General features: G+C 42.5%; 1 protein-coding gene across 2 annotated transcripts in view; it reads right to left on the bottom strand.

Moving 5' to 3' along the window:
• LOC137371036 (sciellin-like) overlaps positions 1-24,276 on the bottom strand; it is a 77,349-nt gene that overhangs the window by 7,365 nt on the left and 45,708 nt on the right. For both annotated transcript variants that reach the window (XM_068032938.1, XM_068032939.1), the window contains 16 exons: positions 23,957-24,004; positions 23,490-23,549; positions 22,322-22,411; positions 20,952-21,020; positions 20,243-20,320; positions 18,824-18,907; positions 18,244-18,327; positions 17,334-17,411; positions 15,247-15,318; positions 11,747-11,830; positions 10,319-10,393; positions 9,526-9,612; positions 8,648-8,710; positions 6,598-6,684; positions 5,338-5,409; positions 739-847 (listed from right to left, as the gene is read on the bottom strand). In XM_068032938.1, coding sequence (XP_067889039.1) covers positions 739-847; positions 5,338-5,409; positions 6,598-6,684; positions 8,648-8,710; positions 9,526-9,612; positions 10,319-10,393; positions 11,747-11,830; positions 15,247-15,318; positions 17,334-17,411; positions 18,244-18,327; positions 18,824-18,907; positions 20,243-20,320; positions 20,952-21,020; positions 22,322-22,411; positions 23,490-23,549; positions 23,957-24,004 — 1,240 coding nt within the window. The remainder of the gene's footprint in view (positions 1-738; positions 848-5,337; positions 5,410-6,597; positions 6,685-8,647; positions 8,711-9,525; positions 9,613-10,318; positions 10,394-11,746; positions 11,831-15,246; positions 15,319-17,333; positions 17,412-18,243; positions 18,328-18,823; positions 18,908-20,242; positions 20,321-20,951; positions 21,021-22,321; positions 22,412-23,489; positions 23,550-23,956; positions 24,005-24,276) is intronic.

Raw genomic sequence — 24,276 nt, 5'->3', positions numbered from 1 at the left:
TGGGCGGAGGCCCTTAAGTGGCCGTTAATTGGCCACTTCAGGGCCTTGATTGGCCTGGAGTGAGCGGGCGGTTTCTCGCCGCCGCCACTCCACATAAATTGGCAGCGGAGGTGGGAGTGGGTTGGGAAGGGGCCCCCCAGCCTCCCACTCCATCTTACATGCCCCTACCCTGCCACCAGCCCGTTCTTTTGGGGGGTGTAAAATTCTGGCTGGGATGTGACTGGACTATTAAGGTCAGAAAAACTGTCAGGAAATAACTGCTTTCTCTTTTTTGGGGCTATTTTTCTGAAGCATGACGTCTGAAGTTTAATGCCTGAAGTTTGATGGATTCATGCTTGACCCGCAACTCTTTCATGTAGATGGTTGAACTGACATTGAGGAGTTAATTTTTGACTTTGGGTGAAAGTGTACAAAAGGCGATATCCATTCAGCTGCCCGTTGGGCACTATCAGCCAGAGTCAAAATTACCCAGAGTGTTAGACTATGCATTTGGCCTCTCACTCCTCACATGGTGGTTTCCTGACGTTGTTGAGGGAGGGATTAATGCTGAGTAGATATCCTTTGTTTCCCCACAGAGTGATAGGGAAAAAGATGGGAATGACTAACCATACTGATATGCAATGCTTGGCAAATAACCTGAAAACAACGTTTAAGTTCAAATTTTATTTGTAAGGGTTGACTATTACTGTACACTAATCTAGAAGGGCAGTTTTATTACTATACAGCACTATTTTATACCTTAAAGCATGCTGCATGGCAATTAATGTTCAGTTCCTCCAAGATCATTTTTGCACCCTGATTGATGGGTTTGTAGCATTGGCTGCACACATTTTTATCCGTGGATTTCCTGCAAACCAAACACCAGAGCTTCATATGAGGAAAATTACACATTAATTCAAAATTAATGGCAAGATACTGGAAAATCACCATTATCCTGATATTCTTGGTGAGCCTCTTACTCCAAGACAAGACGAATAAGGAGAGAAAAATGAAGTAGAAAAAGGAACTAAAACAATCATTTTATCTTTTCCTCATCACGTTTCCTGTCTTGTGTGGTGTCACATTTAAATGCATAGGGCAAGAAAGGAACAAACAACAGCATACTTTTGTAAAATCTTGATGAAAGTGAAAACAAAACAGATGGACACTGCACATTTGCCATTACCATGTGCTGGGTACAGATTTGAATCTTCAGACAATTCCTTATCTGAGCTGGGAGTAAATGCCAAGCAGATACTGTGGCATTTGCCAACAAAAGGAAAAACCCATAGGGGTTGGGCAGTCATGCTTGGGCAGTCTCTGGCTTCTGCGATCAGAGGCCAGCCCTGGCACATTTCATGTACCAACCCCATTAGTTGCAAGAATCATTTCAGGCTGACGAAGAAGAAAGAATTAAAAAGTCCAGAAAATAGGGGCAAATTTATCCAAGACAAAGTGGAGATCAATCCAATTTAACCACTTTCCTGCAACACCAGGGCTGGGATTTTATCCGGGCGACGGGGGTCTTGACCTCCGGCAAAAGTGTTGCCGAGAACCTTGCATCGCCCTTTCTGTGGGATGCCCGTTGAATCAAGTGCCAATTAGGCACTTAACTGGACAGCTGCAGGCCTTCCACGGTATCAAGGACACCAGAGACAGAAGTCACACCCTCTGAGAGCTGCCAGCCAATCACGGGCCACAGCTCATTAACTGAGCAGCGCCAGTGCGGGACCGCTCCCCCCCCCCTCCGCCCCACCCTCCAGAGCCAGCAAGCAACCCGCACGGTTTTTCTAGCCGTGCTTCCCATGTGGCGACAGGCCTGCCCACCGCTCGGGTCATTGCAACAGTGGTGGAATGAGGCCCTTAACTGCGCATTAATTGCCCACTTAAGGACCTCAATTGGCAGCAGGGTGGGAAGACCGTTCACAGGCCTTCCTGCCAAGGACTTCCTTTCGGTGGAGGCGGGGGAGGATTCCCTCTCGCCACTCTCCCACCCGATTATATTCCCTCCCTGTCTCCAAATCTGCCACGAGGGACAGCATAGAGTTACCCCCTCCCCCACCCTCCAGTAATCAGATTGTTAAACATTAATTAGAGCTTGCAACACCTTTTTATTTCCCCAATAATTTTCATGAAAAATAATTCCACATGATTTGAATTCTTATTCTAGGTTTTATCAAAGTAAGTATAAAATAGTATAAAGTTAGGATCCCCCCCAAATTTCTTGGGTCTGGGATGCTAGTACCAGGGTATTTGCTGGGCCAGGGGGACAGAATTAGCAGGGGGAAACAATTCCGTTCCTGTCTGTTTGCAATTCAAAATGATGACCAATCAGATGGAAACACCTTGCCTGGATTTTCCCTGAGGACTCCTGAACCCCACCGCTGGGTTCAAATGGAGGTCAGAGGCCTGCACTGTGTGGAAAATAGTCAATGTGATTTTTCCCGAGCGGCCAATTAATGGCCAGAGGGTGTGCTCGCCATCCAATTAAGGAAGGCGGGCGGGGTCTCGAAGATGGCCAGTCAGAGGCCGTCCTGCTTAAAAGGAAGAAAGGAAGATAAGTAAGGGTGAGGGCACTTCAAAATGGAGGCACCTTCTCTCTAACTTTTTAAAATTTGAAATAAAAAACAGCCTTTGCAGCTGGGCCACTGCTGTGTGGTGGTGACGGGCATGGGGGGGAGCGCCTCTACTGGGTGGCCTGTGGCTGCTGCTGTACCCAGGCAGGCAGGGAGGTCCTCTAAGCCTGCCTGGAGTGCTGGCACTGCACCCCCCACCCTCCACCCTCAGTCTGTCACTGGGAGACCGCCTCTAGGCAGCTAAACTGGCCCCCGCCAGCTCCGGGCACCTGGAGGTTGACTGGAAAATCACAGTAGGCCTCCTTCAATTGGCCTTGAGTGACTGTTTATTAGTTTAATCGGCTACCCACCGTGTGCGGCAGGTAGCTCTGCTGCCCCTCTATTCCTTCCTCCAGGAAAATGGCCTGGGGTTGGGATGGAGCTATGGAACTGGCAAGCAGGCCGGTGGCACTATTTTTAGCAAAAGCTCAAAATCCGTTGTGATATAATTGGAAAAGTTGCAACGGCTGCATTGGTGTTTCCTCACCAGCAATTCCAACATTGTTATTTTTTTCCTCTGGCCATGTATAATACAGGCAGAAAGGCATAAGTGGGGCCCATAGTCCTGCTCAATAATCCTAGCCTTGCTGTGGCTTGGATTCACAGGAAACATTATAAATGGCCTGGATGCACATACCCTTTATGTAAGTCACCAACCCCAGGGTTTTGGGACAGAGTCAACGTTGGGCAGAACCAGCAACCGGAAGTGCTGCCCTGGTGGAATGGGTTTGAGGATCTTTGGGCATGGAATGGTCTAACTTTGGCATGGCGGGTTATTTCCTATCTAAGAATACTGCTTATTCAGCAGCATTTTTGATTTTCGCCCTTGTATGTTTAAAGTATATTTTCTCTGTTGTTCAGTTGCCTTTTTGAACATAGCTGGCCCAGCAGATTGGAAAAGAACACTACTTTATTGGTGCAAAAGAGCTGCTCCCTAATTGGTGGATTTAGGCTACATTTGCAGATAATTTATAAGAACATAAGAACTAGGAGCAGGAGTAGGCAATTCAGCCCCTCGAGCCTGCTCCGCCATTCAATACGATCATGGTTGATCTCATCTTGGCCTCAACTCCACTTTCCTGCCTGTTCTCCATAATCCTTCAACCCAATCCTAATTAAAAATCTGTCTATCTGCTCCTTAAATTTACTCAATGTCCCGGCATCCACCGCACTCTGGGGTAGTGAATTCCACAGACTCACAACCCTTTGAGAGAAGTAATTTCTCCTCATCTCTGTTTTAAATCTGCTACCCCTCATCCTAAAACTATGACCTCTCATTCTAGATTGCCCCACAAGAGGAAACATCCTCTCTACGTCTACTTTGTCAATCCCCTTAACCATCTTATATACCTCAATTAGATCTCCTCTCATTCTTCTAAACTCTAGAGAGTAAAGGCCTAAACTGCTCAATCTCTCTTCATAAGACAAACCCCTCATCTCTGGAATCAATCTAGTGAACCTCCTATGAACTGCCTCCAATACAACTACATCCCTCTTCAAGTAAGGGGACCAAAACTGTACGCAATACTCCTGGTGTGGTCTCACTAATGCCTTGTACAGTTGCAGCAACACTTCCCTACTTTTATACTCTATTCCTTTAGCAATAAATGCCAAAATTCCATTTGCCTTCCTTATTACCTGCTGCACCTGCATGCTAGTTTTCTGTGATTCATGCACGAGGACACCCAGATCCCTCTGCACTGAAGCCCTCTGAAGTTTCTCTCCATTTAGATAATAATTTGCCTTTCTATTCTTCCAACCAAAATGATAACCTCACACTTATTCACATTAAACTCCATCTCATGAGGCCAGGATTGTCAGTACTAGGGAAAATGTCATTGTTATCATGGCCTTCAGTACTACACTTCAGCCACAAAGCATCAATACCAAGCAACTCCCAAGTCAAATACATGGTTAAGTTCCCTCCACTCGATTCCCACAATCTGCCTTAACCCTAACCTCAGAAGATGATGCACCAGTGCGAATTTTCCTGCTTCCCCACACTAACCAGTCTTAATGAAATGAATGCCTAATTAGAGGTGGTTTGATGTTCGAAATTGGGTAAAAACTGCACAGAACTCATTTCACATGGAAAATGAAATAAGTTGCCAACAGAAGATGCTTTTATCCTGCTAGAATGAACTAGATTCAAACCTAAGTTCCAAAGGTTTTGTTCTAACTCACTGCACCTCACAAATGTACCCCTGTCAAAGCGATAAAAACTACTGCTGCAATTTTGCACTTTGTTGCAAGAATATTCCAAGAACCATCAAAGCAGATCGATACTAATTGGACTGGAATGTAACTTTGCCTCATAACTGGGCCTGTCTGGGCTTCATTAGCACACACTCAAAGGCTGCTGCAAAATGCCTGTAGTTGCCTCAACTACACTACAGGAGCCATTGCTTCTTAGCCCTCCCAATACCAACATCATGGACAGACAAACTTAAAAAGATCATTAGCTATTAAAATACGCATGATTTTCACACTTAGGAGCAATATGACCCGAAGAAAACCATTAAAATTTGAAATGCTCCACAAAACATTCACTCCCATAAGTTGAACTCTAACCATTTTTGTTTATTACATCAGACATGGCTGTGCAGTGCACTGAACCATAAATTATATTTGCATTAACAACAAAGAAATAGGTCAGCAACATTAAACAAACACATCAATAAATTCAAGCAAAATTTCTATGGTACAAAACCAAATCATTTAAAAATAAGAATGTTTTTCTTACTGTTCAGCACTGGTGTAGGCAGTGGTTAAAGTTATCACTTTTGCGGGACTCTTGCCTTCTGTAAGAGATGAGCTGCAGAAACAAACAGAAAATTACATTGCTTATTTTGTGATTATCTCTTGAATTCTATTTTTTTTTTGTTCTGGGCCTGTTTTTGGGCCTAGCTTTGACACTTTTCAGGCAGCTTGCATCCCAAGAGACCCAACTGAGCCCAGCACAAAATTGGGCCTCAGACCTTGTTACCGTTTTAGGTGTGAACTGCCAGAGGCTGCTTGCCTCACCAGCATCAGTCAGAAGGTAGGTCTCGTTGGGCTAGGAGGTACAGGGGGCAGGGTAGTGGGCTGGGATTGTGGGGGCGGGGGGTGGGTGGTGTTTGGTGTTGGAGAGGTTAACAGGAGAGGCAATTGGTGGCTGCTCCTTAGACCGCAGTGATAGCTTAAGAATCCTGAACGGAGCCCACCCAATCTCAGGTTGGACATTTTACTGGAGTCTTTGGGGGGGTTCAGGTCATCGGCCTGCGAAATTGAGGCTTGTTACACTCATAAAACAGGGACAGCAAGATTCAATTTCTACCCCTATGAATTTCCATTCCTCTTGCACACATACAGCTACTTAGGCTCTATCCTCAGGAATTCGCTTCCTTAAACCCCTCCACCTCCAAGAGAGGTCAGTGGCCTAGAAATGCAGGAGCCTGCACAAGAATGGAGAGGCCAGAGGAATCCCAGATACTGGGTCTAGCATCTCATCACCATAAGGCCAGTTTTGTGTGAGGATCCCTCAGGGAAGACAGAACAAAAATTGGGCTGCTGTTTGCACCATAGTGGCCTTTGCAATAAGTGAAGGACTGTGGGCCTTTGGGAATGGGATGGGGAGGATTACAGGCCTCAGAGGGTGGGTGAGGTTGGGGAACCGATTGATGCTGAAAGATCTGAGCAGAGATGTTGGCAAAAATACTTCCCAAAGAGATACGGCAGCGCTAAATTTCATTTTAAAAGCACCTTTTAGATCATGTGAAAAATCAATATGGTACTTTTAATTTGAGGCAAGTTCCTCTGCATGCTATCATCAAATTACACTACAAACACTACAATCTGCTCGGCCAATTCTCCCTTCATCAATCTTCCAATCTATGGCCTTGCAAGCACATTTTAACATATTTGTTTTTGATCAGAAATGAAGGATAATCATCCCAGACTCTAAAGAATTCGACGCTTAAGCATAGTGAGTTCCCAATAAAGTGTTGTCAGAGGCAGACAGTACCTGGAGTTCCTGTTCTTTTGTAGAGAATAACTTGGTGCTCGATAAACTGATGGTTCACTATCATCATAAAGTTGCTCACTCGGAGGGCTGAGATAAAAACACAATTGATAATTTGCTGCATCTCAGCAAAATAAATTCTGCTCAGTTTTCTTTGTGTCTTTAATGTATACAATATATCAGTGCAATTTTGCTTCCCTAATATTTATTTGCTTATTGCTAAGCATGATAACATAACTTTTCTAATTTTTCCAGACAGATCTTCAAACATGGTTTTATCTATATAAAGCAGAGTGTAAAATGATGCAAATCAGCAACTGTGTGCCAACTTCCATCTGTCTCTCTCTCCACAGAACTGGCTGGAATTTGCATGTTTATCATCCTCCCTTACCCTGGGAGGAAGAAGTATAACACCACCTTCCCTCAAAACAGCCCATTCATCTTTTTTGTTTGCCATTCCTCACTCCTATTCATTGCTTTTTTTCCACCGTTCATTGCTTATATGTCAATTGTGGCACTTCTTACGTGTCCTTTCATAATAGCAAAACTACACCACAAAGGGCATACGGGACTTCGACCTACACTAAGAAATGTGGATGGACCGATAATCATTGATTTGTCCACCACACATTCTTTGGTATGCATTTCTGAACGACAGTCATCAAATGATACCCAATGTCAAGAAACCTCTGCACCTGAGTTCCTGTGGTGGGCTTCCATTTTGTGATGTACTGCATCAGCAACATAAATCATTATAATATTTACCTCCACAGAAACACCAACGTGTTGGCCGTGATATCAGCCCTGAATAAAGAATTATCATTTATCAACAGAATTTTGAAACATTATAGTAATGAGCCCAAAATGTTATCCATACATTTCGCCATTGATAAAATATTAGTTGGATCCCAATGCCTAAGGCAAAAAGCAGTGGGTTGAACTTGTAGGAAATAAAACATTTTATTGGCTATCCAGTGGCAATTCTCCGGGCTGAATTTTATCAGCTCGCTGATGTTCTCAGCGGTGAGCTTGAAAGATTGCACGGCGCACACACGAGACATGCACTGTGGAGCCTCCATGATATTACGTGCAGTGTTGTATTAGCATAAAAGGTGTGGAGCGGCTGCCCCTGATGATGTAAAGGGGGTGGGCGCTCCGTCCCTAGCAACGGTGCAGGTGCTAGTGCCATTTTTAAAGGGCTTTAAGCCCTTAGAATAATTTTTTATTTTTAAAGGGAAAATGTGAAAGGTCACAATATAAAAAAAGAGTGAAGCCCCACTTTGACCCCCCTGCAATGATACAGAAAGGTTTCATTTTCCCTCTCCCCTCCAAAAACAATGCTTTGTCGGTCCTGACCTTTCACCCCCAAACTTAAAGCTCTTTGCCCTTCAACCCCTTCCCACCATCCCCTCAGCCAATTGAAACAGTTTCCACCGCTCCCCCCATGCCCTGAAAATTTCACTCCTCCCTCCCTCCTTGCTCGTATCATGCTGGAGATCTGAAGGCATGGGAGTTCCAGCAAGCGGCCGAAATATCGGCGTGGGTCAGCTGTCGGGACCAGGTAAGGTAATTTAAATTGATATCAATATGGGGATAAAGGCTCCGTCGTTGAGCGGTGGAGGACTGCACCGAGGCCTCGCCACTGCCATTAAAATGCGGCGGGGCCTTCCCTGCATCGAGAGTCGTGGCAGACCTCTCCCAGAAGAATTTTCCGGGCCCCCTTACCATGATCCTCAAAGCCAGAGGACTGGTAAAATTCAGCCCTTCGTGCGTGATTTTAGCCAGTCTCATCAGACTATTCGATCATGGAGGCCGTACTGAGAATAAACCTGATCATGTCTTTACAAGAAGCCCACATAGCAGGCGTCATCAGATAGAAGCAAGACTTTGCGACAGCACAGGTGCAATGAGGTCTTCACCAATCCAGCTAAAATCTACTGACTCTGTAGAAACCGTTGATCTGCCAGTTGGGATGAGTTGTACTGGTCAGCAGTCTCCAGAATGGAGAAGACACAGAGAGAAAAGAGAAACAGCAGGGGGTTGATATAAATACCTGTTTTCCTTATAGGATGATCGAGAATTATTGACTGGAGTTTTCTCATTAAGTGAATCAGAGCTGAAACAGATGAATATCTATGCACGTTAACTGCATGTATACATCTCATTGAACACACTGATTACAAATTGATGAACCTGTACTACGTTAATATCCATGAGAATTGTGAAGGAATTTACCGAAACAGTGAGGGGCAATGTTATCTTTGGCCGATTGTGTAAAATGAGAGATATCAAATTCATTGAGGACATAAAATAGAGTTAGAATAATAGAACCAAATTAAAATTACCCCATCTGTGAATAACAAGTCTACTGCAATAACAATATTAGCACAGAATTAAGAACTTGTATTTGCCTCATCCCATCCCATCCCCCACATTTTCCAGATCACCACAGCAGTGCAGTGAAAATTTGCAAACTCAAAAGACTTAAACTCAGCAAGAGGAGTCACTTGTAAGGTAACGTTAGATGAAGTAGGGTGGGAGGAGGTCAGTTGGGCTAAATGGCCTGTTTCTGTGCTGTTGTTGTAACTTGATATAAGTGGTCAAGCGGAGATTAAGCTGAGTCCACGGCAACTCAAATACTTGAGAAAGAAACTCAGCAGCATTTACTTTCATGTTATATACCAACGTCCCTGCTTCAGTGCAGTTTTGAGCAGGAGAGGAACTATCGATTGGGGTCTCTGAACAAGAAAGAACATGTCTCTGTGTGCTATCATCAAATTACAGTACAACTAACCTCATGTTTATACAGATTTTACACTTTTTTATCAAGCTTCAGCTGGGTGTCCTTGAAAGCACATGCTAATTGGTTCATTTTGGACCATAAATCAAGGCAAGGTAGATATAGCTGACCCCAACGAAATGTTGATGTACCTGGAGGTCCTGCTTCTTCTGATATAAGAGGTTGGCGATTTGTAGGTTGAAGGTTCATCTTTGGAAAGAGCATGCTCACTTGTGGACCTAAGATAAAAGCACAATTAGTAATTATTTAGATAATTCTTTTAAGGAAACTTATCTGGAATTCCCTGATATTTTGTGCTGCAACAACATTGTAAGTACAGCATAATGTCGGTTTTCTGTGCAAAAGACACTTTTTTACTCTGTTTTTCCTCAATCTTTTGCACCAATTCCATGACAAATCTGTTGCCTTTTTGCATAAATCTACGGCCATGCAAAAGACTGGAGAATGTGTATTTCCTGCATTTACATCAGTTATTAATGAGTGTAAATTTACACCTAAAATTTTAGTCACAGCAGGACCCAATGTCATATTTCTGGTGTTTTATGATGATTTCTAAAGTATTGTTTTATTTCTTTTCACCGAGACCGACATTGTAATTTCTTTGATTTTAATAGCATTTGTACAGCTTCAGAATGGGTTACTTGAAAAAATGATTGCATTTTCTTTAACACGTGCAAGAAAGATGTTTTGATGGCATCAAACCTTTAATCTTAAAGCATAAAAAGAAATATGGAATAATCTCCACGCTTTACTAGGGCCCCAGTTGTTTACTGATTTCTTCTTGTTTTGTCTCTTTTTTTTGTCAGACAGATAATTCTTTTTACATCGTTAAGCGTGGGACTTCAATCTGATTGCTACATTCACTGAATAGTGAATTAAAGACAATATGAAATGCAAAAAATCCTTTGTTGTACTAAACAATACCTGGAAATGGAATCAGGAGATGTTTTAGTGATTGTAGTGGTGTAAGAGCTGGTACTCTCCCAGTCTCCACTCTTCCTGTAAAAAAAAGACAAAGTGCATTTCTTAATAATATAGCACAAACAATTACATATTTTTAATTTTCCATTCTTGCACTCCTAAGGAGTCTTCTGACACTTTTACTTGGATAGGAGAGAAGAAAACGTTTGCTGACAAGAAATGCCTCTTGAGATATAGAACAGTGTTGAACTTTTGGACCGGTATGTGCTTTTCAGAAAGTTAAGCACTGTTGGAGGAAGAAAAGTGCAATATGGCACCAAGACAGTACATCAGGGAAGTCTCCTGGAACCCTGAAGAAAGATGTGACAAAAAAAAAAATCCTGATTACCCCCTTATCCTTGAAGATGAGGGGAACTTGATTGGAGTCAGGAGGCGATCTTGAGTAATGACACCCCAAATGATGGGTGGACACTGGATTTTCCAGTGTTATAAGGGAGGTGTGCATTGTTTATGTCCCACAGTGGTGCTTCTGCCCATTTGCCTGCTATAAATTAGTTGCCCTCTCACTGACCTTGCAAACTCTGGCAGGTCAAAGCTGGTAGCCAATGGGACACTGATCGCCTGACAGCCACTGCTTGTGAGAGGGACGGCCAAAATTTGATTCCTTAGTTGGGTGAGCTGCCTGTGGAGGCAAGAGGTGCCAGCAGCTGGCTGCAATTATTTAGATGAGACCTGAGGACCAATTTCTCACAATCCTTGAGTTTCCCGTTTTCAGGGCACTTGAAAATTGGCCTAAACAAATTTATTTTACTTCCCACCACAATTCATGGAGAAGACTAACTTTTAAAGCATAATCAGAAAATCTCAGCAGTTCAGGACTAAAATGGGCCCAGCGCCCTTGAGATAGGGAGGGGAAAGTTCATCCAGAGCTCCCACTCTGAATTTGCTCCTACTCTGCATTATTATCCAGTGGTTTCTGCTGAAAAGTGGACATGTGTGAACATGTTTTGAGGACAGCTTCAGGCTTGGCTTTGAAGCCCTCCATGATCAAACTGCCCATTGTCTAGACTCAACAATTAAGAAAATGGTCACCCAGATCAGGAACTGAAGTACTGCTAATGCCCAGAGAACCGTATTCCATTAAGAGTCACTGCTTTCAGAAGAGGAGAGAAACATTTAGAAAGGAAACAGAGCAGGTACTTTGACTTTGTGCAGTTTGGTAAAATGGGTGATAGTAAATTGCAACCTGTCTTACATCTCTTCTGATTTTTATTTCCATTGAAGTCAAATTGTACAGAAAGTTATGCAGTAGAAATCTTTCCTATTATTTCACTGTGTGTTCTTGACAATTGAACTAACTTCAATTAAAATCATGAATTGACTACATTAAATATTATTTGATATGACTATCTTCGCTGTATTGTGTAATACCTGGAGCTTCTTGAATTTGGATCAAAGGTTGTTTTCGTGTTTGTCACGGTATACGATTTGATATTGTCCGAGTCCTCACTGTTGCTGTTAAAATGAGAAATTAAAAATAAAAATGGTGCTTGAGACAGCACAGTGTAAAGTGCAGTGAATTAAAAAGGGTTATTTATTCCCTTTGCTACAGTCACCCCCCACCATCACCCCCTCCCATCCTCCGCCCATTCTACACCTCAGCCTATTATGCTCTCTATATTTGGTTAATGGGAACTTCACAATATCAGGTTAGGGTGACAGGCCGAACTATTTTCCCTCCTCTTGGGAACATGTTTGCCTACTTTGGTCCCAAAGTACCAGCTGGGGTCAGAAATTCAGGAGATTGGTACACAAGCTCTGAGTTCTATCATCACTTGTCACAATGTCTCAGAGCTTCAAAGTATTGCAGCAACTGGTCTACAAAGCCCAAGTCCATCCAACCTTAAATACTGCTCCCATATCTGGAGAAACTTTTACAATAATTTGCACTCCTGGACGAGATACAAGAAAAGCTTCTTGTCTATGTTTTACTGCTTTAAAGTGCTATATAAATGCAACTGTTGTTCCTAAGAAAAACTCTCAAAGAGTGCCAACTCTCAGACACTTCTTCCTACCTCCCCTGGACCATGACCCCACCACTGAACATCAAGCTGCTATCCACAGGACTGTCACTGACCTCATCTCCTCCGGAGATCTTCCCTCTACAGCTTCCAACCTCACTGTCCTGCAAACTCGGCCAGCCCAATTCTACCTCCTTCCCAAAATACACAAACAGCACTGTCCTGACAGACTCATTGTTTCAGCCTGTTCCTGCCCCAATAAACTTATTTCTTCCTATCTTGACTCCATCTTTTCTCTGCTGGTCCAGTATCTTCCTACCTTCATCCGTGACTCTTCTGATGCCCTACATCATTTTGACAATCTCCAGTTTCCTGGCCCTAACTGCCTCCTCTTCACTATGGACGTCCAATTATGTACACCTCCATCCCCCATCAGGACGGTTTGAGGGCTCTCCACTTCTTCCTTACCAGAGGCCCAACCAGTCCCTATCCACCACCACCCTCCTCCGCCTGGCTGAACTTGTTCTCACTTCTCCTTCAACTCCACTCACTTCCTTCAAGTAAAAGGCGTTACTATGGGTACCCACACAGGTCCTAGTTATGCCTTTCAGTCCTACTCAGGCCCCCTCCCTCATCTCTTTTTCCGTTAGATTGATGAGTGTATCGGTGCCATTTTCTGTTCCCGCCCCGAACTGGAAAACTTATTAACTTTGCCTCCAATTTCTACCTTTTTCTCACCTTTACATGGTTCATCTCCGAAAGCACCCTGCCCTTCCTCAACTTCTCTATCTCCATCTCTGGAGATAGGCTGTCTGCTAACATTCACTATAAGCCCACCGACTCCGAAAGATACCTTGACACTTCTTCACACCCTGCCTCCTGCAAGGACTCCATTCCATTCTTCCAGTTTCTCCATCTCTGACTCATCTGCTCTGATGATGCAACCTTCGACAACAACACCTCTGATATGTTTTTCTTTCATTCAACCGAGGATTCTCCCCCACTGTGGTTGACAGGGCCTTCAACCGTGTCCGGCCCATTTCCCGCTCTTCTGCCCTCATCCCTTCCCCTTCCTCCCTCCCAGAACCACGAAAGGGTTCCCAATGACCTCACTTTCCACCCCAACAGCCTCCACATCCAGAGGATCATCCTCTGCCATTTCTACCACCTCCAGCATGATGCCACTACCAAACGCATCTTCCCTTCCCCTCCCCTGTCAGCATTCCGAAAGGATCATTCCCTCTGAGACACCCTGGTTCACTCCTCCATTACCCCCGACACCTCATCCCCTTCCCACGGCACCTTCCCATGCAATCACAGGAGGCATAATGTCTGCCCCTTTACCTCCTCTCTCCTCACTATCCAAGACCCCAAACACTCCTTTCAGGTGAAGCAGCGATTTACTTATATTTCTTTCAATTTAGTATACTGTATTTGCTGCTCACAATGTGGTCTCCTTTACACTGGGGAGACCAAATGCAGATTGGGTGACTGCTTTACTGAACACCTCCGCTCGGTCCGAAAGCATGACCCCGAGCTTGTGGTTGCTGTGCCATTTCAACACATCCTCCCTACTCTCATGCCAACATTTCTGTTTTTGGCCTGCTCCAGTGTTCCAGTGAATATCAATGCAAGCTCAAGGAGCAGCACCTGATCTTTCAATTAGGCACGCTACAGCCTTGCGGACTGAACATTAAGTTCAATAACTTCAGAGCATGACTGGCCTTTTTTAATACTTTATTTTTTAACCATATGCCTGCTTTTCATGTAGTCAGAGCTACTCATTATTCCACTATTAACAGTCTCTCTGGACCATGGCTTTGTCTTTCACCACAAGCATTAACACACACTTTGCCTTTGTCCCAGGACAGCTTTGTTATTTAATCTCTCCTGTCCTATCAAACACCTTCCCCTTTATTCTCTCCCCCACCCCCTCCCCTTCACTTGCTTAAAACTTAATTATTTTCTAACCTTTGCCAGTTCTGATGAAAGGTCACAGAGCTGAAACGTTAACTTTGCTTCTCTCTCCACAGACGCTGCCAGACCTGCTAAGTATTTCCAGCACTTCTTGTTTTTGTTTCAGATTTCCAGCATCTGCAGTATTTTGCTTTTATTAAAAACTCTCAAAGTATTGGAACAGATTTTGTTTAGATCTTTGATGATCTTGGTCTTTGCAAAAATAAATATGTGCTGTTAAAGGAAAACTGTATTTGACATAAAAGAGGATCCAAACCTCATAGGGATAGTTTGGAATGCAAGAGATATGACAGCTGAGATCAGTGAGGCCACTAAGTGTTGCAAGATGAAGAAGGCACCAAGGGTGGAGCCATTAAATGTCAAAAGTGGCAGCTTTTGGTTGGGCTTGCAAGAGACATAAAGCAACTGTTTCTTTGAAGAATGGAGAAACATGATTTTCTTTGTCCCAAAAAGTACATGGACAAGGCCAAGATGGAAAATATACAGACATGTCAGCAAAGGAAGTAGATAGGGCACTATACTTGGTTTCGACTTGAGCTAGTGATGGGAAATCAGCCAGGGCTCCCACTCTGGACTGTTATCCTGTGTATAATAACAAGTTAAGGATAGAACCGGGCTTGGTTTTTGAAATCCTCCATTACTGATTATCCTATTGTCACTCACTGCCCAACCACTTCAGCAAGAAAGTGCATGATTCCCACTTGCAGTGGAACTGTACCCCAGCAAAGGTCAGCAGCTTCAGGAAAGGAGAGGAGAAAAATCAGAAAGCACAAAATAAAACATAAAATGTTTTGAAAATTCCAAAAAAAAGTCAGAATTTTTTTTTGTCCTAAATAGTTTGCAATTTTGACAAGTAAATGCAATTTTGTTAGAAACTGCAAATTCCCTTAGCAGGAAGACTGTATTGAAGAGCATTGTCATGTATCACAGTACCTTGAGTTTCTTGGATTAAAGGTTGTTTTAGTGCTTGTTGTGGAGTAAGAGCCGACTTCATCCCAGTCTCCACTGTTAATGTGAAAAAGAAAAAAGTTTGTTTCAAATACCACACTGCAAAGTACAGTGATTTTTAAAAATTCATGATTTACTTATATTTTTCTCAATCTTCCCCCTCTCAAAGCACCCCTTGTCACTCACCTTCACCTGGTCAAATTTACTGACTAGACACCCATTACTTAGGAGGACCACAAGAGTGATTTAGGATTACAGGGAAGTAATTTGCACAGGGCAAATGGATCATCAGGCCACAATGGCAACTTGCCTGATTTTCATTGCAAGAATAAAAAACCATGCGGGTTCCATTATAGATATGTGATCCACTTGCTACATTACTGCCCACATGGAGAAGATGAAAATTTTGTGATGGAAACCACACCTGCCAAAATGAGACATATTAATTTTGTCATATGGTACATTATTATTTTTGAACTGTTACTGGACATTGAAATAACTTGTTTAAAAAGAAACACAGAACAGTGGCTGAAAACATGGCTACACATTTGCATTTTAAAAGACAGTGGTATGGAGAGACAATGGGAGTACCCCCCAGATTCAATTTGCCAGATGGGTTTTGTCAATAGTGATGAGCAGGAGACATTGAGAGTCATTGAATGGGTAAGAGCCAGCATTCCACCCCCCACTGAGAGTGTCTGGTAAGCTGTGAAGAATCCACAAACCTCACAGGTGAGGCTGTCGCAAGCAAAAAGCTAGTCACATGACTAACCTGCTGGCCCACCTGGAGTTAATTGAATTGTGCTCACAGAACAGTTTTTGGAAGAGACTGCAACTGAACTTCAAGAAGAGAGCACCTCTCTCTCCCTCTCTTTCATGCAAATTTCCAGGGACCCACAGAAGAAACTTAACCCTCATGTCGGAAGACCAGCAAAACAAGTTTGAAAGTGTGCACTGGGCCCCAATGAGAACTGCAAGACTTAACTTCAATCAAAGACTTTACATCCAACCCAAAACCAGTAACTGAACTCCATCTATTACTTCAAACCTTTCCCCTTTAATTCTTTCTCCTCCTCTGTCTCTATTTTCATGTGTGTTCATTGCGTATGAATGCTAGCATGGCCGTGTCACGTATTTTTAGTAGTTTTAACTGAGTTAGGATTTTAAGGTTAATAAACTTACACCTTTCTTGGTTAAATCTGAGAAAAGCTGTCTAGTTGATTTCTTTGCAATCACAATTTGAGAGCAGTGAGTAAGGACTCACTGAGGGGAAGCTAAAAACACTGTTTTAAAAGTTAAACCCTGTTACGGCCAAACCAGGAAAAGGCTGAGAGGACAGCCCTAGACCCCTTTCTCACCTGGCTGTAACAATTTACTCCTGTATCTTTGAAGGCTGAAAGAAAAGATCTCCCTTTACCCACTAAAGGTTAAAAATGTTTTTAAAAATCTCAGCTAGGAAAGAAGCTGAGGTTGCTAAAGTTGGCCTCAAAACCCTTCGATGAGAGAGAGGAAAATCAGCCAGTGTTCCTACTTCATTCAATGACCCCTGTGAAGACATCAGTGTGAACCAAATCAGGTATTGTCCCAATCTCCATTGTTGCCCTTATCAAGGGAAAGTAAAAATAAAAACAGTATTTATGACAGCCCATTGTAACTATAGTGATCTAAAAAAGGTTATTTATTCACTTTTCTGCACCCTCACCACACAATTTTACACCTCAGCCTATCATGCTCTCTATTCTTGGTTTCTGGGAGCTTCAGAATATAAGGCTAGGGTGACAGGATGAACTATTTTCCCTCCTCTTGGGAGCATATTTGCCTGCTTTAGTCCCAAAGTAACAGCTGGGGTCAGAAATTCAGGACATTGGTAACTACTGACACAAGCTCTGAGTTCTACCACAATATTCCGGAACCTGACAGCATTGGATTAACTTGTCTACAAAGCCCAATTCATCCAGACTTAAAAACTGCTCCATATTTGGAGAAACTTTTAGAATGCCTCACACTCCTAGACAAGATACAAGAACAGCTTCTTGTCTGCATTTTACTGCATTAAAGGGCTATCATGGTACCTCGAGTTCCTAGGATTAAAGGTTGTTTTTGTGCTTGTAGTAGTGTAAGAGTTGGATTCGTCCCAGTCTCCACTGTTCCTGTTAAAAAAATAGTTTGTTTCAAACACCGCACTACAAAGTATAATGACATTTAAAAATTAATGATTTACTTCCATTTTTCTGCATCTTTCCCCTATTAAAGCTCCCACATCATATACCTTTGCCTGGTCAAAATTACTGACTGGAGATTCATTGCCTAGGGGGACCACAAGAGTGATCCAGGGTCATGGAAATTATTTTGAAATGAGTGTTAATCTGGGAAGTGGATCACCAGCCCATTGTATAACTCGCCTGATTTTTATCCCATTCAAAGAATAAAGAGCAAACGGGTTCCATAAAAGACAGATGACCCATTTGCTGGATTACTGCCCATATGGAGAAGACAAAAATTTACTCCAGTATCTCTGTAGGCTAAAAAAAAATCTTTCATGCCCCACCAAATGTTAAAAATACATTAAAAATCTCAGCTTGGAAAGAGGCTGGGGTTGCCAATGTTGGCCTCAAAACCCTTGGACAAGAGAGGAAAATCAGCCAGCTTCCTACTTCTGATCACCATTCAATGACCCATGTGTAAGAATCAAATTGGGCTCAACTTTGCTGATATTCACAGTCACATATCGTGCTGACAATCTTGGTCTCAGCTCCGATATGAAGAATAGGCACTCAGGAGAGATGCCAATGTATTATTAGTGTCTATGGAGTTAAAGATTGGTGCCTTCAGAAGGGAAAGAAAAAAGATCAAATACGTGTGCAGAAAATTGTGAAACAAAGGGATTTTTAAAGCTTTTATTACTATTTATTTTCTTGCAAATGGTTATTTTATTTAGGCAGAATTCCTTGTATTAAAGAACATGGTTGTATTATAGGATACCTGGAGATTCTTGAAGTTGGGTCAAAGGTTGTTTTTGTGCTTGTAGCTGTGGAATAGCTGGTATTGTCCCATTCACCACTGTTCCTGTTAGATAGATATAATTAAAGACTGTTTCAAAGACTTCACTGCAAAGTATATCAATTTTTAAAAGATAAATATTTGCTTTGAATTTATTACTATCAGTATCCTAGTAAGCATGTGCTAACAATACACCTGCCCACAAATAGGCAGACATTTCGTAAGTATCTGGTCCTTGTTGGCAGGGTATCAGGAGATGTAACAATGAGCAGCTACACCACAATACATGTCTCAGATCCAATTACTCCCTCAGTTCAGCCAAAAAAAAAACAGAATCAGCAGAGGGAGGACAGTAGATCCTCGCCATTATATCCAAGGCTGTTACAACAATAATAAGGATATTGACAGATCATCATGCTGGGGACACTGCAATATGTCATCAAGGAGTGACACAGGACCATTAATTTAAACACTAATTTGAAATTGAGGAACTATGTAATGGTGCCAACTACCTGATCCAATCCCAAAATGTCAGCTGTAGCAAGGGCACTCTGGAACTTACCTCTTAGATTTGGCTGGAATGGTTGGTGATAGTTCAATCAAACTTGTAGTTCTCACTGGAGCAGTTGGAATAGGAACCGGACTTCTTAAACAAGAGCAAAATTGGCAAAAGCCACAATTCCAACATTACTGCAATTTTCTATTAATCTTATTCTATATCACAAAGGCAAAAGAGACATTTTGCATTTTGCAGAAACGCCCCAAAATACTTTCTATATAACAAAATTCAATGAAGTGCTGGCCATACAATCATAGAATAGAATCATAAAATCATACATCACAGGAGGGTCCCATTGGATCCATTGTGCCTGTGCCTGCTGCACGATGTGCACATTTACAACACCCAGCATGTAAAAAATGAGCCAATAGTGCTTTGTTATAAATAAATGGTCAACTTGAAAGGAACTGTGACCCTCAGAAATCTTTGGGCATTTAGGTCTAAATACTTGAAGATTTTGCCTAAAATCTGCAGTAATATTCAGAATGTTTTTGCAGTTAAACTCCATCTTTGCAGCTTCTAGAAGATGAGAGTTCAGATAAAGAATGCCACAATTTTATTCTGTCTTCAGATAAAATCAACCGCACTTCAGTTACGGGCAGAGCACTGTACTTGCAATGCCATGGCTGAGCACAGAGTAGGTCTCCAAGACAGCACTGGAAGTATAGTGGCAAGCCGAATACTCAACCTGCACCCAGAGCACAGTTGGTTTTATTTGAAACAGGAATAAAATCTGGCTTTCTTCACTAATTGAAGCTCTCACTCAGCCAATGCAGCTACAGACAAAGCTCAGTTGCAAAAAAAATTCCTTTACCTGGGAAATTCTCTCATGCAGGTGGCAACAACAGATGTGGAGTCAGCCAAGCATGACTCGGGTGGGAAGTGGGAAAGTAGATTAAGTTCTCTGAACCTGCTGGAAATATCTGATTTGCGCAATCATTTCAGTTTAGAAATCCTAGGAGCGATACATGGACTTTTCAATAAAAATCTACAGCTGTGGATTTCCAAAGACTCAACAGACATTCATGCAAGAGAGCGATGTAAATTAAAACTTCAGTAGTGAGTAATCATTCACTATTCAACTGTTATACGGAGATTATGTTGCCCTTTTAGCAGAATTGGGGTGGCCATTGTGGTTATACTTTCAGCCCAAAAGTTAGTATTAGAATATACAGTTGGTGATTAACATGAAAGCCTGGAGCAGGATCACGACAAGGAAAATAAAGTAGCATTTTACCTTCAGGCAGATAGTTTAATCAAAATCAGCAACAACATTTAGAAAGACAGGACGTATGGGAGATGTGTAAGAATTCAGAAATTTCTCAAGAACAAGTTTCAAAAGCCAAGGAAAATGCAAAATTCTGTCAATCGCAGTATGTTCAATGACACATCCCAGCCTGTTAGCCACAGAGTTGATCTTACCTTTTATTTGTTTTCTCTGGAGTGAGGGAAAGATCAATTAGACTTTTGCTTCCAAACTTAAATGAAAAATCTGAAGATCTGTAAACAGAAAAAAAATGTTGTGTTACAGCCACAGTTTCCAGTAGCCATACAATGTTGGCCCCCAGTTTGTTTTTCAGACTATTTTAATGGTTAACACTGATTGTTAAATTTTACATGAATATAAACATTCTCCTTTGCCCACAGTAATATTACATTTGCCTATTGAAACAGAACTGATGCACATCCTAAACAGGGACCCAGTGAATTTGGTAAACTGGATCGGCTAAAAGGCCTTCTCTTGTGCTTATAAAAACATAACATCCCCGTGGTGAATTGCTGACCAACTCATGCTTTTCACACATGAATTAACACTGAGTTGAGGTGCCAGAGGATGTGCAGTGCCCTTGGAAACATGGCACATTTGAGAGCAAACACCTTGAAGAGAGGAGAGAAAATTGGAGGGTGGAGGAAATAACATTTTCTGCAACAGGCCATTACCTGAGTCAATTATTGGGCAATTGAAATTAAAAGTTGGATACATGAGAGTACGTTCAGAGATCTAAAAAATAGCTTAAAGAGGCAAGCACCAAAATCCTGGGCTGGGTAAACTTGTAATGCTGTCAAGTGTAGTGTTGATAATAACCCACCACCAAAAGGTTAGCCACGGTAGGGGAACTTCAGGCCTTACCCCTTGCTTGCATTCTCGGTGGTAGGTGCCAGATCAATTAGAGTTGTAGATTCAGCCTTAGTTGGTGTTCTTTAAACAGGAGAGCAAATTGGGTTATAGCTACAGTGTTAACACATAATACAAGTCAATATCAGTCTTACTCTAGCTGGTGCCTCAGATGACTCCATGAGTTCATCCAATCAGCAACTCAACCTTATATGAGCATCAATTCGGATAATTGCTCTCAGTGAAGACAGAAGGAAAGTTCCTGTTTCTGATCAATAATTAACTTGCTATCTTGTGATCATAACAATGGTAATTTGCTGAGTTTACATTGCAGACAGGGAGCCTTGACCATGACCTGCACGTACAAGGAATCACAGATCAGATGACTTCGCATTATGAAACCCATGACAAAGCTAAGGGGCCTGGAACACATGGCACTCAACCCAACACCATGACCTTACCACAGCTGTCTGGAGGGAAGAGTGCCCAAAATAGAAAGACTTGGTTGGGGTAGGAAAGGGGAATATTATAAATAAGAAGTACTCCGGTAGTACTTCATTTTCCTTTCAGTCGCTATTTTCTTGTTTTGCTACACTGATTCCACACAGGGATTATGCTTGAATAAAGCACCATCTTGTTTTCTGTCACTAAAACATTAGACTCTGGGCTGGATTTTACGCCCGGTGGATGGGAGCTGGTCATCAACATAAAGGTCGGTGGCGAACCCGCATCCACCCAGCGGGATCCAACCCGCATTTTACCAGTCCCTGGGCTTTAATTGTTCAGAGGTGGGACTTCAGTGAACTGCTGGCCAATCATCGGGCTGGCAGCTCTTAGACCCAGCAGCGCCACCGGGAGCAGTGGCAACTGCTGGAACTGCAGCCCAGCCGAGGACATGGAGCCACGACTGAGGTGAGTAAGGTTTGCCTCGACGTGGGAACTGGTTGCGACAGGGCGAAGCAAGGGTGGTCGTTTGAGAAGGAAGAGGGGCGTCTCGGGTCCTGGGGGTGGTTGGAAAAGCAGGGGCGGCCCTCAATCGGGCACCCTGTGCCACATGTAAAATACCCGTGGAGGCGGGCGAAGGCCCTTAAATGGCCACTTAAGGGCCTCGATTGGCCTGGGGCAGGAGGCCCATTTCTCGCCCCCCCCCCACCCCCCTCCGTGGCCCACATAAAGTGGGGCGGAGGCGGGAGAGGGCCGGGAAGGCCTCCCGGAGCCTCCTGCTCGATTTTACGCCACCCCCATGCCACCATCCGGCTGGCTGGGGTGGCGTAAAATTCCGGCCTCTGTTTCAATAACCATGCAAAAAGAAAAATACCCTTCAGATTAAGCAGCATAAACAAATTATTTCTAAAAGGCAGAATTAAAGTTTTTAGTTTCCTTACTTTGGAGTTTTTCGTTCCAGTGTTGAAGTCTTTGGCGTATTGCCACTTCCTGAAGTTTCATCTTTCTGGCTGCCCCATTTCAGAATCGGCCTGACAATTAAAATATCTGAATGTCAGTTTCTGAATATGATAAGCTTGATTCAAAGATACAGATTAAAAATGTCTAAAGCTACATAATATTTATTTAAAAGTTCAAACATTAATTTGATAATAAGTGTGAACTTCCCAATTCAGTGTAGCTTTTTTTGAAGGCCAGTGTACCAGGGAAGAGAGGGTTAAATATTTGGTGTTTTCCAAGGAGGCATGGGATACTGCTTTGGGTCATTTGCTCAAGCATCCCAGTAGCTGTACATGACAGAGTTTTCAGAAGTCTGACAGCACATCATCTGCTGCTCTCTTCACCAGAGAAATTATTTATGATATGGACAGACCTTAAAGGAAGAGACCAGTAGCTATGAAGCAATATAGATCCAGAATCTCCAAACTCTGGCCTCTGGATAACGTGTGATGCCCAAGCCCTTTAGCCCTCACTTGTTGGTTTGCTCTGTTTGTGTTTTATGGGTCTAGAGATTTGGAAACAGCTCTTAGCAATTTTGTGAATAACTCCTAAATCAAAATACTGCTGTCAGTATCAGTTCTTTGAGATATGTGAAAATTAGTAGCACATGGATTTATACTTTTGTGGGGCTCCAGGCTTTGTGGTACACACCTGTGTGCTCCATGAAGGCAAAACGCCTCGACACTTCTGGTCTAGGGAATTAGTTGCTCTGCCCAGAGGCCCAGTGAAAATGCTTGGGCCACAACTATAAAACTTTTGGAATTTTAAATGTTGCAAGTTAACAGGTCACTACCTTAGAGCAAACCAAGCCTGTCATGATTTTAGGTAGTTGAGAGGTGAGATATGGGCTTGTGACAATTCACATGTCTCAAGAGACTAATTATTCAGGGACATCAGAGAAACAATGTAAGGACACTAAAAATGGCCACTCTAGGGAACAATGTGTGAATACAATATTATAAAGAATATCCTTTCTTCAAAAACATCTATGTATCATATGTACTATAAGGAATTCAAGTTCAAAGTACAAAGAATTCAATTCAACAAAAATTTGAATATATTTAAAGTTTTGTGAAGCAAGTTATAAAATGTCCAGAACCTGATGCTTACTTTGTAGGTGGTTTTTCCTGTATTGTTACTTGACCATCAGGACTGGGCCTGCTCTGTAGGCTAAGAAAGAAGAAAAATCAAAGCTTTCTTTGAAACAGGATGCAAAACACATTCAGGTTCTGGATTAACCATTGATTGCCAGGAACCTTCGGAATCCCTGGCCAGAAAAATGTTAATCCCACAAGTCACAATGAACATTAAAAACGTGGAAAAAAAATTTAACAGTGTGCCAGTCTTTACTGGTTCAATGAGTTGACAAGACTTGTGTACTTCTTTTATGGCATGCGAGCTACAGAAAAGGTTATCACACCAATCTACGGTGCTGAACCTTTTGTCTGTGAGTAATAGAACTGGGAAATATTCTCTGTTAACTGTGCCACAATGAATAATCATATAATAGAATTCAGGCTATTTACAACTTCAGCTGAATGAAAAGGTGGTGTGAAATCTTACAGTTGTAGCCTTACCCTTTACTGGTCGGACTCTCAATTTTTGTTTCAGATGTAATTATCGTCCTGCAACAAAAATGAAGTTAGAGAAAATTCAGTTGCAAAACTAAAGTAATTCAATTTTCAAAATGTGCTTGGCAAAGCTCAAAATGAGCAAAAAGTGGCTAGGGAAAGGAATAATTAAGTAGCATTTCTTTATCCAGAACAAGGGAGACATAATCTTAAGATTGGAGCCAGGCCATTCGGGAGTGAAATTAGGAAGCTCTTCTTCACACAAAGTGTAGTAGAAATCTGGAACTGTCTCTCCCAAATGGTTATGGACACTAGGTCAGTTGTAT

Source organism: Heterodontus francisci, chromosome 6 (assembly GCF_036365525.1).
Source record: "Heterodontus francisci isolate sHetFra1 chromosome 6, sHetFra1.hap1, whole genome shotgun sequence".
NCBI classification, from domain to species: domain Eukaryota; kingdom Metazoa; phylum Chordata; class Chondrichthyes; order Heterodontiformes; family Heterodontidae; genus Heterodontus; species Heterodontus francisci.
The sequence above is the reverse complement of the archived record's forward strand: the minus strand, read 5'-3'. Positions and strand labels throughout refer to the sequence as shown.